Raw genomic sequence first — 13,095 nt, forward strand, 5'->3', positions numbered from 1 at the left:
CTATCACGACACGAAAGCATTGTTTAAAATCTCTCCATTTCCATGATTTGCTTGTCTCTCTAAACTTCTTTGAGAAATGAGACTCAATTTACGGAAGAACCAGAAACCATATAGCTGCTCCCCAACCTCTTTACCTACCACGTCTACATTCATTCATTCACTCTCTTCAAAAAGGACTTAAACTTTGGCTGAGGTGGGAGGAGGTGGCAGTAGTGGAAATTTAATAAAAGGTGGTTTACTCTACTTGAAGAGGAAATAAAGCAGCAATCAACATCTTTTCCCCATCTTCCTTTTTCCTCCCTCCCGGTCTTAAAGAAAGTGGTCCAGCTGTAACCACCGTACTCCCCCACCCCCACGCGAGCTACAGAACCGCCTATGATGTCATAATCACAATCCCATTACCTCATCCTGTTGGGGGGGGGCGGTGCGTAGAGGGAGCAGGCGGAGTGAACAGCCCTGGGCCCTCCTTAGCTTTATCAAGTGTTTTGGGTGAGGGCTAATTACAGAATCAAATAGGAACAGCTTCCCAATGGTTATAAATCCTGGATTTATAATGTTCGAGACGATCCGACCGCTGCAAGAGGGGGCCTCCTAGGACTCAGAGCAGGCCCTAATCGGCGCTTGGACTACACTTCCCAGAAGCCTTCACGCCGCGGACGGCTCCTCTGCTGGGGGAAGGGGGATTCCTTCAGAGAGTCGGCTGTATAAGGTGAGACCGGAGAGCAGGTGAGACGGGCCGTAGCTAATTCTTTCACGCGGCCTAAACTGATTAGAGGGCTGTACTTGGGCCGAGGTAGAAATTAAGGGTGGGGGCGATGGCTTTGTTTACCTTCGTCTGACATAGCCTCCCCCGCGGGGTTCGAGATAACCCTCCAACTGGGCCCAGCCATCTTCAGCAGTATTTTTTGGGGGGGTGACTCAATAGTGAGGAAATCGCTCTCATCCTTAAATCAAAGAGCCAAGCTCCTTCCTGACAGCGCTACCTGAGAAAAACTTTGACAGAAAAACGAGGTGGGTCTCGAGCCTTCGCGGACGTTTCAGAGGGACTCTGTGTACCGTAGAGATTCCTCCGCTCTCCTGAGAGGCCGGTTGGTTCGCGCCGGCACCTTTTAAGGACACCGTGGGGCGAACGGAGCGCTCAGAGCTGCTCCGGCCGCGGCCCTGGTAGCGGGAGCAACCGCGGTAGGTGGCGGAGGGCAGGTGGTGCTGGGGCCTCGGGGCGGGCACCTCAGCGGTCCCTCCCTCCTCCCCTCCTCCCCTTCCCCCAGCCCGGCCGCTCGCGCGGCAGGGCCTCGCTGGCCGTCTCGGCCGGGAGAGCACGGGACCCAGTGGGGGAGGGGGTGGCGGAGTGCTAAGTCCCAGACCCTCTGCATCTCCTGCGTCCTGAGTTCGCTCCGGTGGCCTGGTGATAGAAGGTAATTGGCAAGAGGGGAGCGACAAGGCCCCTAAGCGAACCCTGGAGCCCCCTTCAGGGGCCAGTGGACTCCCCGTGCCCCACCCCGCGGGGACAGGCTGGGCAACCGAGGGAGAGGTTGAAGATTGGAGGGGGGCCTAGCCTTTTGCTTCTTCATCGGAGTGGGGGGAGGGGTTCTCCCCACTTGTCACCCCTGTCCCCACAAAAGCCATATGGGGGAAGAGCAGTCAGACCCCCACTTACCTGTTCATGCATCTCCCTGCTACCCTCATGTTTTCCTTCAGTTTCGCCTAGAGTTGTGGGGCTGGGACCTGAAGGAAGGTCCCCAGGGGATTTGTGACTCTCCTCCCCCTTAGCCTGACTTGATCCTAGATATTCCAGGTTTCAGCACAACCTTAGCATCCTCGAAACCCGAATGTCAGGGGTCACTGCCATCCAATTGGGATGGGCTGAAGGTCCAGCCTTTATTTGGGGGGGGCCTATATTGGAGGGAAAGCCTGGATTGAGAGTTGGGCCTGGTGGGGTTGTGGGAAGGGCCTAGCGGCCTGCTGCTCTGTGCAAGGCTGAGCCCCGTGCCAGTTAAGCTGAGAAGTTTAAACTTGTTTAGTGAACGTGCAGGGCTATCTCTGCCTCAGACAAAATGGAAGGGGAAGGAAGGCGGCAGGAGAGGGCTTACACTTTTCTATGCCTGCCTGAGAAAGAGGAGGCCCCTCGCGGAGCTGGTTTGCCTTCTTTTGTGTCCTGGTTTGATTCCTTATGGCTTCCGTTCTGTTCCCCCTCTCAGCCTGGCCTGTTTTAGGAAACTCAGGCTGAGAGTATCAGTTGCGTGGTGGTAGTTGCATTGTTCCAGTTACCACCGTGTGTGGCCACATCCCAACAATTAAAATGCAGAAAAACACGAAATCACTCTCTTAACTTGATCCCAGAGAGGGCTGGGAGTTTGCTGTTTGGCCAAATGCCTCATGAAAAGCTTGAAAGAGTTTTGCTTCACTCTCTGCTCCTTATGACTGGTCAGCCTGAAGCCTGGGGTCTCTGGGGTAAAAGCCTGCAGTTAGCTTCTCTCTTTGGTTGATCTTTGAGGGTAGAGTTAAGAAACCAAGAGCAGAAGTGATATAAGCTATAGCTTCTCCCACAAGAACATAGGGGAAGCAGCTGAAGGGAGCTCTCAGGAAGTTGGAACTTTGTTAAAGGTTATAATGATAATTATGCATGAAAATGATAGTTCTCTATAATGATGATCAACTTCTCCCATACCTTTCTTCCAAAAAACTCAAGTATATCCACGTGTATTTCTTTGCTCTTCCTGGTGACCTGCCTCCCTCTGAGATAAGAATGGAGTAGAGATGATTCCCTTTTTTTTCTAGAAGTAGAAAGAGATCATGCCCCCAGGGTCACAGAAGAGCCCTTTGGGGCTTCACTTGGTATTCAGGTGATGGAGGTTGGCATCTAACCAAACAGATAAACTCGTTTGCCTTCATCTTGATATCATCACTTGTGGCATTCTGAGGCTTTGTAGAGCAACAAACGGGAGGGGTGAGAACAGCCTATGTGGACTCCTGGTTTGTACAGGCCAGATGGTGTGCTTTTTACGTTTTGGTATTGTGTTAAATTGTATGTGACAGATTAAGATTATTCAGTTTGTTTTACACGGGTAAACTGAGACCAAGAAAGGTTAAATGATTTGCCAAAGCTGCCACAGCAAATTAGATCAGGATTTAGATTTTTTGATAGTTTGTTCTCTCTACTAGCAAATGCTGCATATACCTGCTGGTGAGCTGTCTACCTGCTGGTATAGCAGGTAGAATAGTGTGGAGATACTAGGTTAACTTTCCCTCTTCCCTTCAGTAAGGCCTTGACGCGATTATATGGGTTTAAACCTGTTTTCTGATAGAATTAGTTTGTTCCTACCAAAATTGACCTGAAAAAGAGAATTAATTGTATTCATGGTTTTGAGTCAAATCAGGCTAAAGACTTAGTTGAAGGAAGTCACAGAGTTGTTTATAGCATCTGTGGAGTTGAAATGTAATTGGTATAACCCTGGTATTGTTTCCTTATCCTCTCCTCATTTTTAAAGAGAATATATGTACTTTCTGTTGGAAAACTATTAATATATCACCTGGTCAGGCTAAGGAAGAACTTAAAACCTTGTTTACTGTTGTCTGAAGTAGAAAGGCATTTCTATAACCACTGCTTCTCCATGTTCCCTATTATTTCTGTAGTTTAGGAAAAGGATACCTCTCTTTGCTTCTGACTGAAAGATAAAGAAAATATTGGGCTAATCAGGATGGAAGTACCATTTAGTCATCCCTCTCACTTGAGCTGTTTTCTAAGTGGTGCTGGTATTCTGAGTAGACAGCAGAGCATGAACCAGGTGAGGAGTGGCAAATAGGCTACTTGCTTGCCAACTCCAGTTCATTTTACTGGATATCTGGACTGCCAAACTTAGAATGTGTCTGAGGTTGTGTTTAGGCTTAGCAGGAAAGAGCTGTGATCAATTAATGATGTTTGCCAGAGGCCTGGCTTAAGGATGCTGTGGTATGTGTGCCATGCATTTTCCATCTCTGGACCAGGAACATCTCTAATATCACTTGGGGCTGATCCCTCTGTAATTGGCAGACTCAGCAGGCATGACTGGAGAGGGAAGTCCCAATGGTGCTAGAATGGTGCTGCAGTGGCAGAAGACGGCTCACGAGTGAGATCTGGAAGAACAACAGGGAAGACATCCATCATTTGCTCCAAAGTGTGCAAGTCAGATCCTGGGGAGAATCATGATAACCCTGATCACTGAGCAGCTACAGAAGCAGACTCTGGATGAGCTGAAATGTACACGCTTCAGCATCAGTCTGGTAAAAGACCAGTCTTCCTGCTTCTCCACGACCCCCTCCCCCTTTTTTCAGAGGCTCTTTGTTGCTACTACTTCACCCTTGTCCTGTGCAATATGAGTCATGGTACTTGTACTGGAAGAATCCACTAAAAGCTCAAGAAAACGAGCCCAAAAGGAAGGGGGCAGGGATTTTTCAAATGATGGAGAAGGGACACCAAAACTTGGGTGGAGAAGGGTTTGAGATATTGGAAGATGTGCATTATTTTACTCAGTAACTTCGGGAAGGCAAGAAGAAAACACTTAAGTGTCCCTAACATCCTTATAGCCCAGGCATTGCAGGGATGAGCTGAACAGGGCTTCTTGGAAATATGTGTCCTGAACCTGAATCATGATGGATATTCTCTCTCTCTTAGCCTTTGTCTGATCATGCAGACATCTCCAACTGTGGGAACCCTTTCCAGCTTGTGCCTGGTAAGGTATTGTTTATGTTTGCGTAATGTGTGTATGCCCATGCTTCCATCCACATATTTCTTTCATTGGTTTCCAGTGACCAGAAGTAGTAGCCTACCTCCACAATTTTCTCGCTAGGGTGACCTTCTTAGATGGGCACTTGTCTCTATTTTACATATCATTATATAATGTTGAACATTTTCAAGGGTCCCCAGACTTTTTACACAGGAGGCCAGTTCACTGTTCCTCAGACTGTTGGAGGGTTGACATATACAGTACTCCTCTCACTGACCACCAATGAAAGAGGTGCCCCTTCCGGAAGTGTGGCAGGGGGCCAGTTAAACGGCCTCAGGGGGCCGCATGTGGCCCGCAGGCTATAGTTTGGGGACGCCTGTATTGCACTGTAGGGATGTACCATAGTTTATTTAACCAGCCTTATATTAACACACATTAGGTTATTTCCAAACAATCATAGTGAATATAGCCTTGTACATATGTCATTTTGCACATGTGAAAATGTTTCTGAGGTATAAATTCCTAGATTATTAATTAGTCAAGGGATCCGTGCTCAATGGGGCCTTTGAATGGAGGCATCACTGCTGTACAACCAGAACTCTGTCCCATGCTGCTAGGCTGCTGTGCAGTTTGTTTTCTTTTCTGGGATACCTGGCAAGGGAAGTAAGTTGACAAAAGCATCTTCAACTTCCTCCTCTGATTTATTAATTTCTGAGAACCAGGTATTGTGCTATAGGTACAGAACAGAGCACAAGGTCTCTGCCCTCATGGAGTTTAGTAGCAGGCAGAACTGTTGACCAAAGATGTCAGGTGTGGATTTTCTCCATCATCAAGTATGAATTCATATACTTATCAGTTGTTTCAAATGTCTAGGCCCTGCAGAATTGCGGCAGCTTGCCAGAGGAACTTAGAGTAGGCCCTTTGTCACTTACTGAGCTGCCTCCCAAAGTTAGAGTTTTGGTTAGAATGCAGTGAGGACCATTCCTTTTAGTCCATTTCCCCTTGCACCTCTCTCAGTCCCCCAATCTGTTTGGATTTCAGAGCAGGCCTAGGGGAAGGGAATCAACATACATGAGTAGACAGATACAGGAACATGAGTGGTTATAAAGTCTTAGGGTTTCCCAAGCACAGCTCAACCCGCAAAAGCCTTTCACATCTTGTTTGCTCTCCCTAGGAATAAAAGTGTTCTTGTTCCAGTTTTAGTATATGTGCTGCCAAAGTGAGCACTAAAAGTGATCTCTTACCTGTTTGATTACCTCTAACTCCTTGGCAACCCCAACTGTTGTCTTGGTGCTATTGACACGTAGGAAAGGGGAAAGGCTAAGGAAGGAAAGCATAGGCCTGCTTTTCACAACCAGGGGTTGGAGTTGAGGGCAAAGTAGGTTTAGGTTGAGTGGAGTGAGAAATGAGCAGGACGTACCACACACACACACACACATACACACACACACACACACACGTTTGTTTCTGTTTTACCTTTGAGAGTGGCAAGGTGCCATATGAGAGTATATTTCCAATTTAACATGGTTGCTCATAACAGGCAGAATAACAGTGGTTAAAAGACCTAGCTTTAAAATCAGACCAGGGTTTGAATCTTGCTTTGGTCATTTGCTTGCTACACAACTTTAGGCAAGTTACTGGACTTCTCAGATATGAAATGGTTGTAATAATAGTACTAACCTCAAGAGATTTTTGGGAAACCTCACATAAAGTGCTCTTTGCAGGGCACATAGTAAGTTCTTATAAGTATATTAGTTATTATTAATATTAGTTTTATTATGAATGCCTTCCAGAAGGTGCTTCCTGGAGGGGCCTGCCCCGCTGTTCCTGTGCCGAGTTCCAGGACAGCCTCAACCTCAGCTACCATCCCTCAGGCTTGAGCCTGCACCTCAGACCACCCAGCCGGGGAAGTTCCCCACCAGAGCAGCCCCTCTCCCAAGTCCTAAGCCCTGAGCCCCCTGACCCAGAGAAGCTTCCTGTGCCCCCTGCCCCTCCATCCAAGAGGCACTGCCGCTCACTCTCAGTGCCCGTGGACCTGTCTCGCTGGCGGCCAGTGTGGCGGCCTGCCCCCTCCAAGCTGTGGACTCCCATCAAGCACCGGGGCAGTGGTGGAGGGGGTGGGCCGCAGGTGCCTCACCAGAGCCCCCCGAAGCGGGTCTCCAGCCTCAGGTTCCTCCAAGCTCCCAGTGCCTCTTCTCAATGTGCCCCTGCCCACAGACCCTACAGTCCCCCTTTCTTCAGCCTGGCCCTGGCCCAAGATTCCTCTCGACCCTGCGCAGCCTCCCCCCAGAGTGGTTCCTGGGAGAGTGATGGTGAATCCCTGTCACCTTGCCCACCCCAGCGCCGCTTTTCCCTGTCACCAAGCCTGGGCCCACAGGCAAGCCGCTTCTTGCCCTCTGCCCGGAGCTCCCCAGCATCCTCCCCAGAGCTGCCCTGGCGACCTCGAGGCCTCCGCAACCTTCCTCGAAGCCGCTCACAGCCTTGTGATCTGGATGCCCGAAAAGCTGGAGTCAAGCGGCGCCATGAGGAGGATTCTCGGCGGCTGCGGCCTTCCTTGGACTTTGACAAGATGAATCAGGTGGGACTAGTCAGACTAAGGAAGTGTGGATGAGAGCAGAGAGACTGTTCCGTCTTTTACTTTCGAGCTGCCTTAGTTCCATGCCCTCCTGGAAGGGCATCCCCTGGAGTTCCTTTCTGTCCAAGCTTTCATGAGCTATCCCAGTTTGCCCAGGACTGTCTTGGTTTTAGCACTGAATTCTGAAGTCACATGTCCTGTGAAACTCCTCAGCCCTGGTAGTCCCAGAGAAACGTGTGAGACTCATGTTAAACCTTCCAAGAGGGATCCCATATTGTCCTTCTAGACTAGAGGCACTTTTCCTCAGAATGCATAGCCACATAGTGCCATCATCATTGCCCCACCTCCTCGTACTCAAGGCTGGTTTTGCAACTTGCCCTTCACTGCTTTAAGTAGTTCTGGGACCCCTGGCCGGGTAGCTCAGTTGTTTAGAGTGTCCTGATATTCCAGGATTGCGGGTTTGATCCTCAGTCAGGGCTCATACAACAATCAACCAATGAATGCCTAAATAGGTGGAACAACAAATTGATGGGTTTTTCTCCCTTTAAAAATTTATTGATTTGAGCCATGCCTGGATGGCTCGATTGGTTGGAACATCAGCCCAAACCACAGAGGTTGCCGGTTTGATCCCTGGTCTGGGCACATACAGGAACAGACCAATGTTCCTGTCTCTCTCTCAATCTCCTTTCCTCACTGGCGAAAAAAATCAATCAATAAAAAAATATATAAATAAGTAAATAAAAATTTTTTTATTGATTTGAGAGAAATGTTTTACATGGGTCTGGGAGAGCTTAAAACAGGCTGCTGCAACATTCATCTGTTGAGCAAATTGTTTTTGACTTATTGGTATGAGTGCAGTTTGTCTTAAACACACTTGCCCACTTTTTTATGTTCTAGATCACTGGGTCACAAACCTCTTTGAGAACTTATAAGCCCTGGCCGGTTGGCTCAGCGGTAGAGCGTCGACCTGGCATGCGGGGGACCCGGGTTCGATTCCCGGCCAGGGCACATAGGAGAAGCGCCCATTTGCTTCTCCACCCCCACCCCCTCCTTCCTCTCTGTCTCTCTCTTCCCCTCCCGCAGCCAAGGCTCCATTGGAGCAAAGATGGCCCAGGCGCTGGGGATGGCTCCTTGGCCTCTGCCCCAGGCGCTAGAGTGGCTCTGGTCGCGGCAGAGCGAAGCCCCAGAGGGGCAGAGCATCGCCCCCTGGTGGGCAGAGCATCGCCCCTGGTGGGCGTGCCGGGTGGATCCCGGTCGGGTGCATGCGGGAGTCTCTCTGTCCCCGTTTCCAGCTTCAGAAAAATACAAAAAAAAAAAAAAAAAAAAAGAGAGAACTTATACACTTATTTACAGTGCCATTCATCCAACTAGTCAGCAAATACTGATTGAATACTTACTATGTACCAGGCTCTTACTAGGCCCTGGCTATACAGTAGTGAAATAGGCAGGTGATCTTCTTGCCCATATGAAGCTTATAAATGAATCTGATAGAAACTGTGGTCTCTTTCCTCAAAGAAATGTTCATATACATTGAATTTTCCAAATTTTATCAGGAAGTTCATAAACTTCACCCTAAAACCTGGGACTTTTGCCTTCTAGAATAAATAAGGGACAGGACAGTTTTAACTTTTTTTTTTTTTTAAGATTTTATTTATTGATTTTAGAGAGAAGAGAGAGAAAGGGAGGGGAGGAGAAGAAAGCATCAACTCTTAGTAATTGCTTCTCATATGTGCTTTAACTCGGCAAGCCAAGGATTTCGAACTGGCAACCTCAGCATTTCATGTCGCTTTATGCACTGTGTCACTGCAGGTTGGGACAGGATACTTTAAAATACAGCTTGGGCCACAGTGCTCTGAGATGTTAGTATTTTCTTTTGCCATCTTTTTTTTTTTTTTAATTTTTATTTTATTTATTCATTTTAGAGAGGAGAGAGACAGAGAGAGAGAGAGAAGGGGGGAGGAGCTGGAAGCATCAACTCCCATATGTGCCTTGACCAAGCAAGCCTAGGGTTTCGAACCGGCAACCTCAGCATTTCCAGGTCGACGCTTTATCCACTGCGCCACCACAGGTCAGGCTTCTTTTGCCATCTTAACTTTGTTGTTTATTTGACAGAAACCATACTCAGGAGGTGTCTGTCTCCAAGAAACAGCCCGGGAAGGCAGCAACATCTCTCCACCATGGTTCATGGCCTGTAGCCCCCCACCCCTCTCTGCTTCCTGCAGCCCCATTGGGGGTTCCTCCCAGGTGCTGAGTGAAAGCGAAGAGGAGGAGGAGGGGTCCGTGCGGTGGGGGCAGCAGGCACTGAGCAAGCGGACACTGTGCCAGCAGGACTTTGGGGACCTGGACTTGAATCTGATTGAGGAGAACTAAAACTGAGAGGCTATTTCCTGGGGCCACACAGACTGACTCTCTTATGGCTACTAACAAGTGTCAAGGCCCCAAGACTGGGGGTTCAGCCTGGGAATGGGGGTGAGTGGAGGGATCCGACTCAGGGCAGCCGGAAATCTCGCTCCAGGAAGCTCGACCATGCCAAGAGACTGGCGGGGACAAGATAAACAGAGCTGGTGGCGGGAGGGACAGCCCCAGAGCAGACTTTTCCCATGGCGGCCCTGAGTGTAAGTATCCCTGCCACCGAGAAAGCAACAGGCAGGGAAGGAAGGGGTCTGCTGACCCCAGCTCGGGGAATTTCACTAGCCCCTTTGCTTCAAAGGGCACTTGTGTCTTAGAATTTGGCCAGGGTGGGGGGTTCATTCAGCCTCCTCGGAGAAATTGTGTGAGAGTGTGTGTGTGTGCACGAGAGTATACTCGAGGAAAGGTGTGTTTGCGTAGCCTTAGGGAAGGAAGGCAGTTGCTCCGTAACACAGCATCACAGGACCCCCAGGATCTGAGTTTTCATGGGACAGTGGGCTTGTTCAAGGAGTCAAAAGGAGGGCAGCAAGTTTTCTTTTTTCTAAGTAGCTCTGGAACCAGGCTTATAATCCATAAGCACTACTGGCTCTGCAAAGGATTCTGTTTGGGGGTACTGCAGGGTCTTTTAAGTGCTGTGACCTCAGCCAATGGTTTTTTTCCTCAGGCCCAACCCTCCCCTAGGTAGATTTAGTATTGGGGCTGGAGAGGGCTCTTCACATTGATTCTGAGCTGGCCTTTTTTTCTTATCAGATTGCCTAGGCTGTATACAACCTGCCTCTCTCACTCTAAGTAGATGCAAGCACATGTGGGTAACTGAGGCAGGGTTGAAGGGCTTCATCTCTTTCTTTCCCTCTTTACTGATGGGACCTTTTCCCCCTCACCCTCTGACCTTTGATGCATTTGGACTGCTGACCATTTAAAAGCAGCCTGTGATTGCTTTTTTTGTAAAGCAAGCAACCTCCCTCTACTTTAACTGTTTGACTATTTGGATTTTCACATATTGGGCTTACCCAGAGTGGAGAGCGCACCTCTACAGGGCTGTGGTTGACGTTGGGTAGACATCTGCATCTGTGTTGTGTGTGTGGTGTGGCTGACCAGTAGGTGAGTATTCCTGCGTGTGTGAGTGAAGCCACTCCCAGGCTGGTGCTCTCCTCCTGTGCCCGGTGACTGCCCAGTGGCAGCTCCAGCTGCCCTTCACTCCCACCTGCTGCCAAAGTCCCTGTGCTAATGGGATTACAAATACAAAAAGTGAAAAAAAAATTTTTCGTAAACTTTGTTTTATATTAAAAAAAATCCATAAGTCTGTGTGTGTGTTAAACATGAGGTCCTGCCTCTGTGGCTGTGTTTGAAAAAATAAAGTTTTATTAGAATAATCCATTTTCCCAAGCAACTTTGTGTACAACGGTGTTTTCTTCCCTTTTCCACAAAGAAAGGCAAGGAGGAAGCAGGGAGGCCAACTAACTCTTCTAGCTCCTTCTACAGCATGGCTGGGCCTTTGCCCTTTGAGGGCAGTATCTGATTCCTTAGGCCCTTTGTGGCTACAGCAGTGATATCCTATGATGGCCTAAGCTTCTGTTAAGGCATTATTTCTGGCAGTTTGGTTTGGTCTGTTTCACTGGTACTTATTCTGTCTCCTTTTCTCTACTGTCACTCTCACTTCCAACAGGTTGAAGTCAAGTATTAATACATTCTAGCTCCCTGAGAATATTTGATGGTACAGGCAGGGACTTGTCTAGACTGGTTTGTAGGCTTTGGGAAGTGGAAGAAAAGCAGGATGGAAGACTTGACCAGGAATCTGTTTTTTAAAAACTTTTCACATGATATATCCTGAGAGATGGAGATTTAGTCATCAGATTTCAAAGACCTAGGCAATTTGTGCATCCTAAAAATACTGCTTTTGTAAAATCCTCCTAGCAGAGCTTTTTTGCCCTAGAAGGTGATATTTTCCCTAATGCTTTAATTTGGAATGTTCATTTGCTGAAAGAAGCTGTGTGGCTCACTCTTTCTTTAGACCTTTTTATTCCACTCTTTCTTCTTCCTACGTTAGCATTCTTCCAATGTATGTGGGTGAAGTGTAGTTGCTCAGAGATCCAGGCAGGAGCCTCTGTCCCTAAGGCATAGCCTTTCTTGACCAGTTTGGTGCTGATTTGCCAGGCAGCAAGGAGTCAAGTTGCTTAGCCTCCATCCCAGTTTCCTGCTTCAAATTGGTGGCACTCATCATTGAATACCAATGAAGTGTGCAAGAGGACAGGATTGGCATGACTACCTGGAGCAGGAACCTTTGAAGGGATGAAAATACACTAAAGAGAGCGGCAGTTGTCACCTGCCCTGGAAACAAAGGGAGGAGCTTAGAGGGATGGGGCAATGGCATGTATTTAAAGAAGCTCAGCATATAGGTTTTTCATTTCTTCAAAACTGCTGTTTTTCATATGCTGTTTGAGCAGGGTTAAAATTTGAACATCTAAGATGACTCCACACAACCATTTTCCTTTCTGTTCAATTTTTTTTTTTTTTTTTTACTGTTTATTTACTGTGAGGTTAATGTGATTTCATTTACCATTCCTGAAGTCCTAAAATAGTAAAGAATGTAAACTCACTAAGGGCAATGGTTTTGTTTTATTTAATGTTGTCCCTAACACTTTGAAGAGTTATTGACACATGATAAGTGCTTGGCTATATTTGTTGAATGAATTTCCCATCTTTGCCTGCCCATCCCTGACTCAGGCACATTTCTGCCTTTGGTGCTATGAGAAGCCAGCTTTGAACACTGGGGTAGGTAGTAATTAGAGCTCCATATGGGAGAAAATTCCAATGGTGAATTCTGATAGAAAAACCGCAAGGCAGCTAGATCCTGTATGGATTCACCCTTGTGTCCCTCCTACTAACTACAATTTGTGGGCCATGTGCTTTAAGAGGTGTCTCTTGGCCCTGCTTGGGTAGCTTAGTTGTTAGAGCATCGTTCTGCTACATCAAGGTTGTGCGTTCCATCCCTGGTCTGGGCACATACAGCAATCAATCAATGAATGCCTAAGTGGAACAAAAAATTGATGTTTCTCTCTCTGAAATCAATAATAATAATATTTTTAAAAGTGTCTCTTGGCCCAGGAAAACATTTTTAGTTCTCAGGTTAGCTGTGGGAAATGGAATTTCCAAGGAATAGGGACAGAAAAAGTCCAAGGAAATGTCTGTTTGGTGCTCCACAGGATTTGATTAGTTCTAGACACTTTCCTAGATGTTTTATTTATTTTTATGTTTTTTGGGTTTTTTTTATTTTTTATTTTATTTATTCATTTTTAGAGAGGAGAGAGAGAGAGAGACAGAGAGGGATAGAGAGGAGAGACAGAGAGAGAGAGAAGGGGGGAGGAGCTGGAAGCATCAACTCCCATATGTGCCTTGACCAGGCAAGCC

At 47.6% G+C, this 13,095-nt stretch overlaps 1 protein-coding gene across 4 annotated transcripts; it reads left to right on the plus strand.

Annotated features, from left to right (window-relative positions):
* Positions 1-519: 519 nt before the first annotated feature.
* Positions 520-11,060, plus strand: FAM53C (family with sequence similarity 53 member C). 4 transcript variants are annotated; one of them, XM_066272592.1, is made up of 5 exons: positions 520-709; positions 4,031-4,260; positions 4,652-4,709; positions 6,497-7,281; positions 9,391-11,060. In XM_066272592.1, the coding sequence occupies exons 2-5, from the start codon at positions 4,183-4,185 to the stop codon at positions 9,646-9,648; spliced, it is 1,179 nt and encodes a 392-aa protein (XP_066128689.1). In that variant the 5' UTR covers positions 520-709; positions 4,031-4,182; the 3' UTR covers positions 9,649-11,060. The 4 variants fall into 4 exon arrangements, with proteins under 4 accessions (XP_066128689.1, XP_066128688.1, XP_066128687.1 ...); XM_066272591.1 differs by lacking the exon at positions 520-709 and adding an exon at positions 809-1,011; XM_066272590.1 differs by lacking the exon at positions 520-709 and adding an exon at positions 1,123-1,182.
* The last annotated feature ends 2,035 nt before the right edge of the window (positions 11,061-13,095 follow it).

Source organism: Saccopteryx bilineata, chromosome 4 (genome assembly GCF_036850765.1).
Source record: "Saccopteryx bilineata isolate mSacBil1 chromosome 4, mSacBil1_pri_phased_curated, whole genome shotgun sequence".
NCBI lineage: Eukaryota > Metazoa > Chordata > Mammalia > Chiroptera > Emballonuridae > Saccopteryx > Saccopteryx bilineata.

What these genes read in the sequence shown, in the direction of transcription:
- FAM53C (XM_066272592.1), top strand. Translation starts at nt 4,183, where the DNA reads ATGATAACCCTGATCACTGAGCAGCTACAGAAGCAGACTCTGGATGAG. An exon ending in CACGCTTCAGCATCAGTCTG is followed by an intron (nt 4,261 to 4,651) that starts GTAAAAGACCAG and finishes TCTCTCTCTTAG; the next exon opens with CCTTTGTCTGATCATGCAGA. An exon ending in ACTTTGACAAGATGAATCAG is followed by an intron (nt 7,282 to 9,390) that starts GTGGGACTAGTC and finishes TTTATTTGACAG; the next exon opens with AAACCATACTCAGGAGGTGT.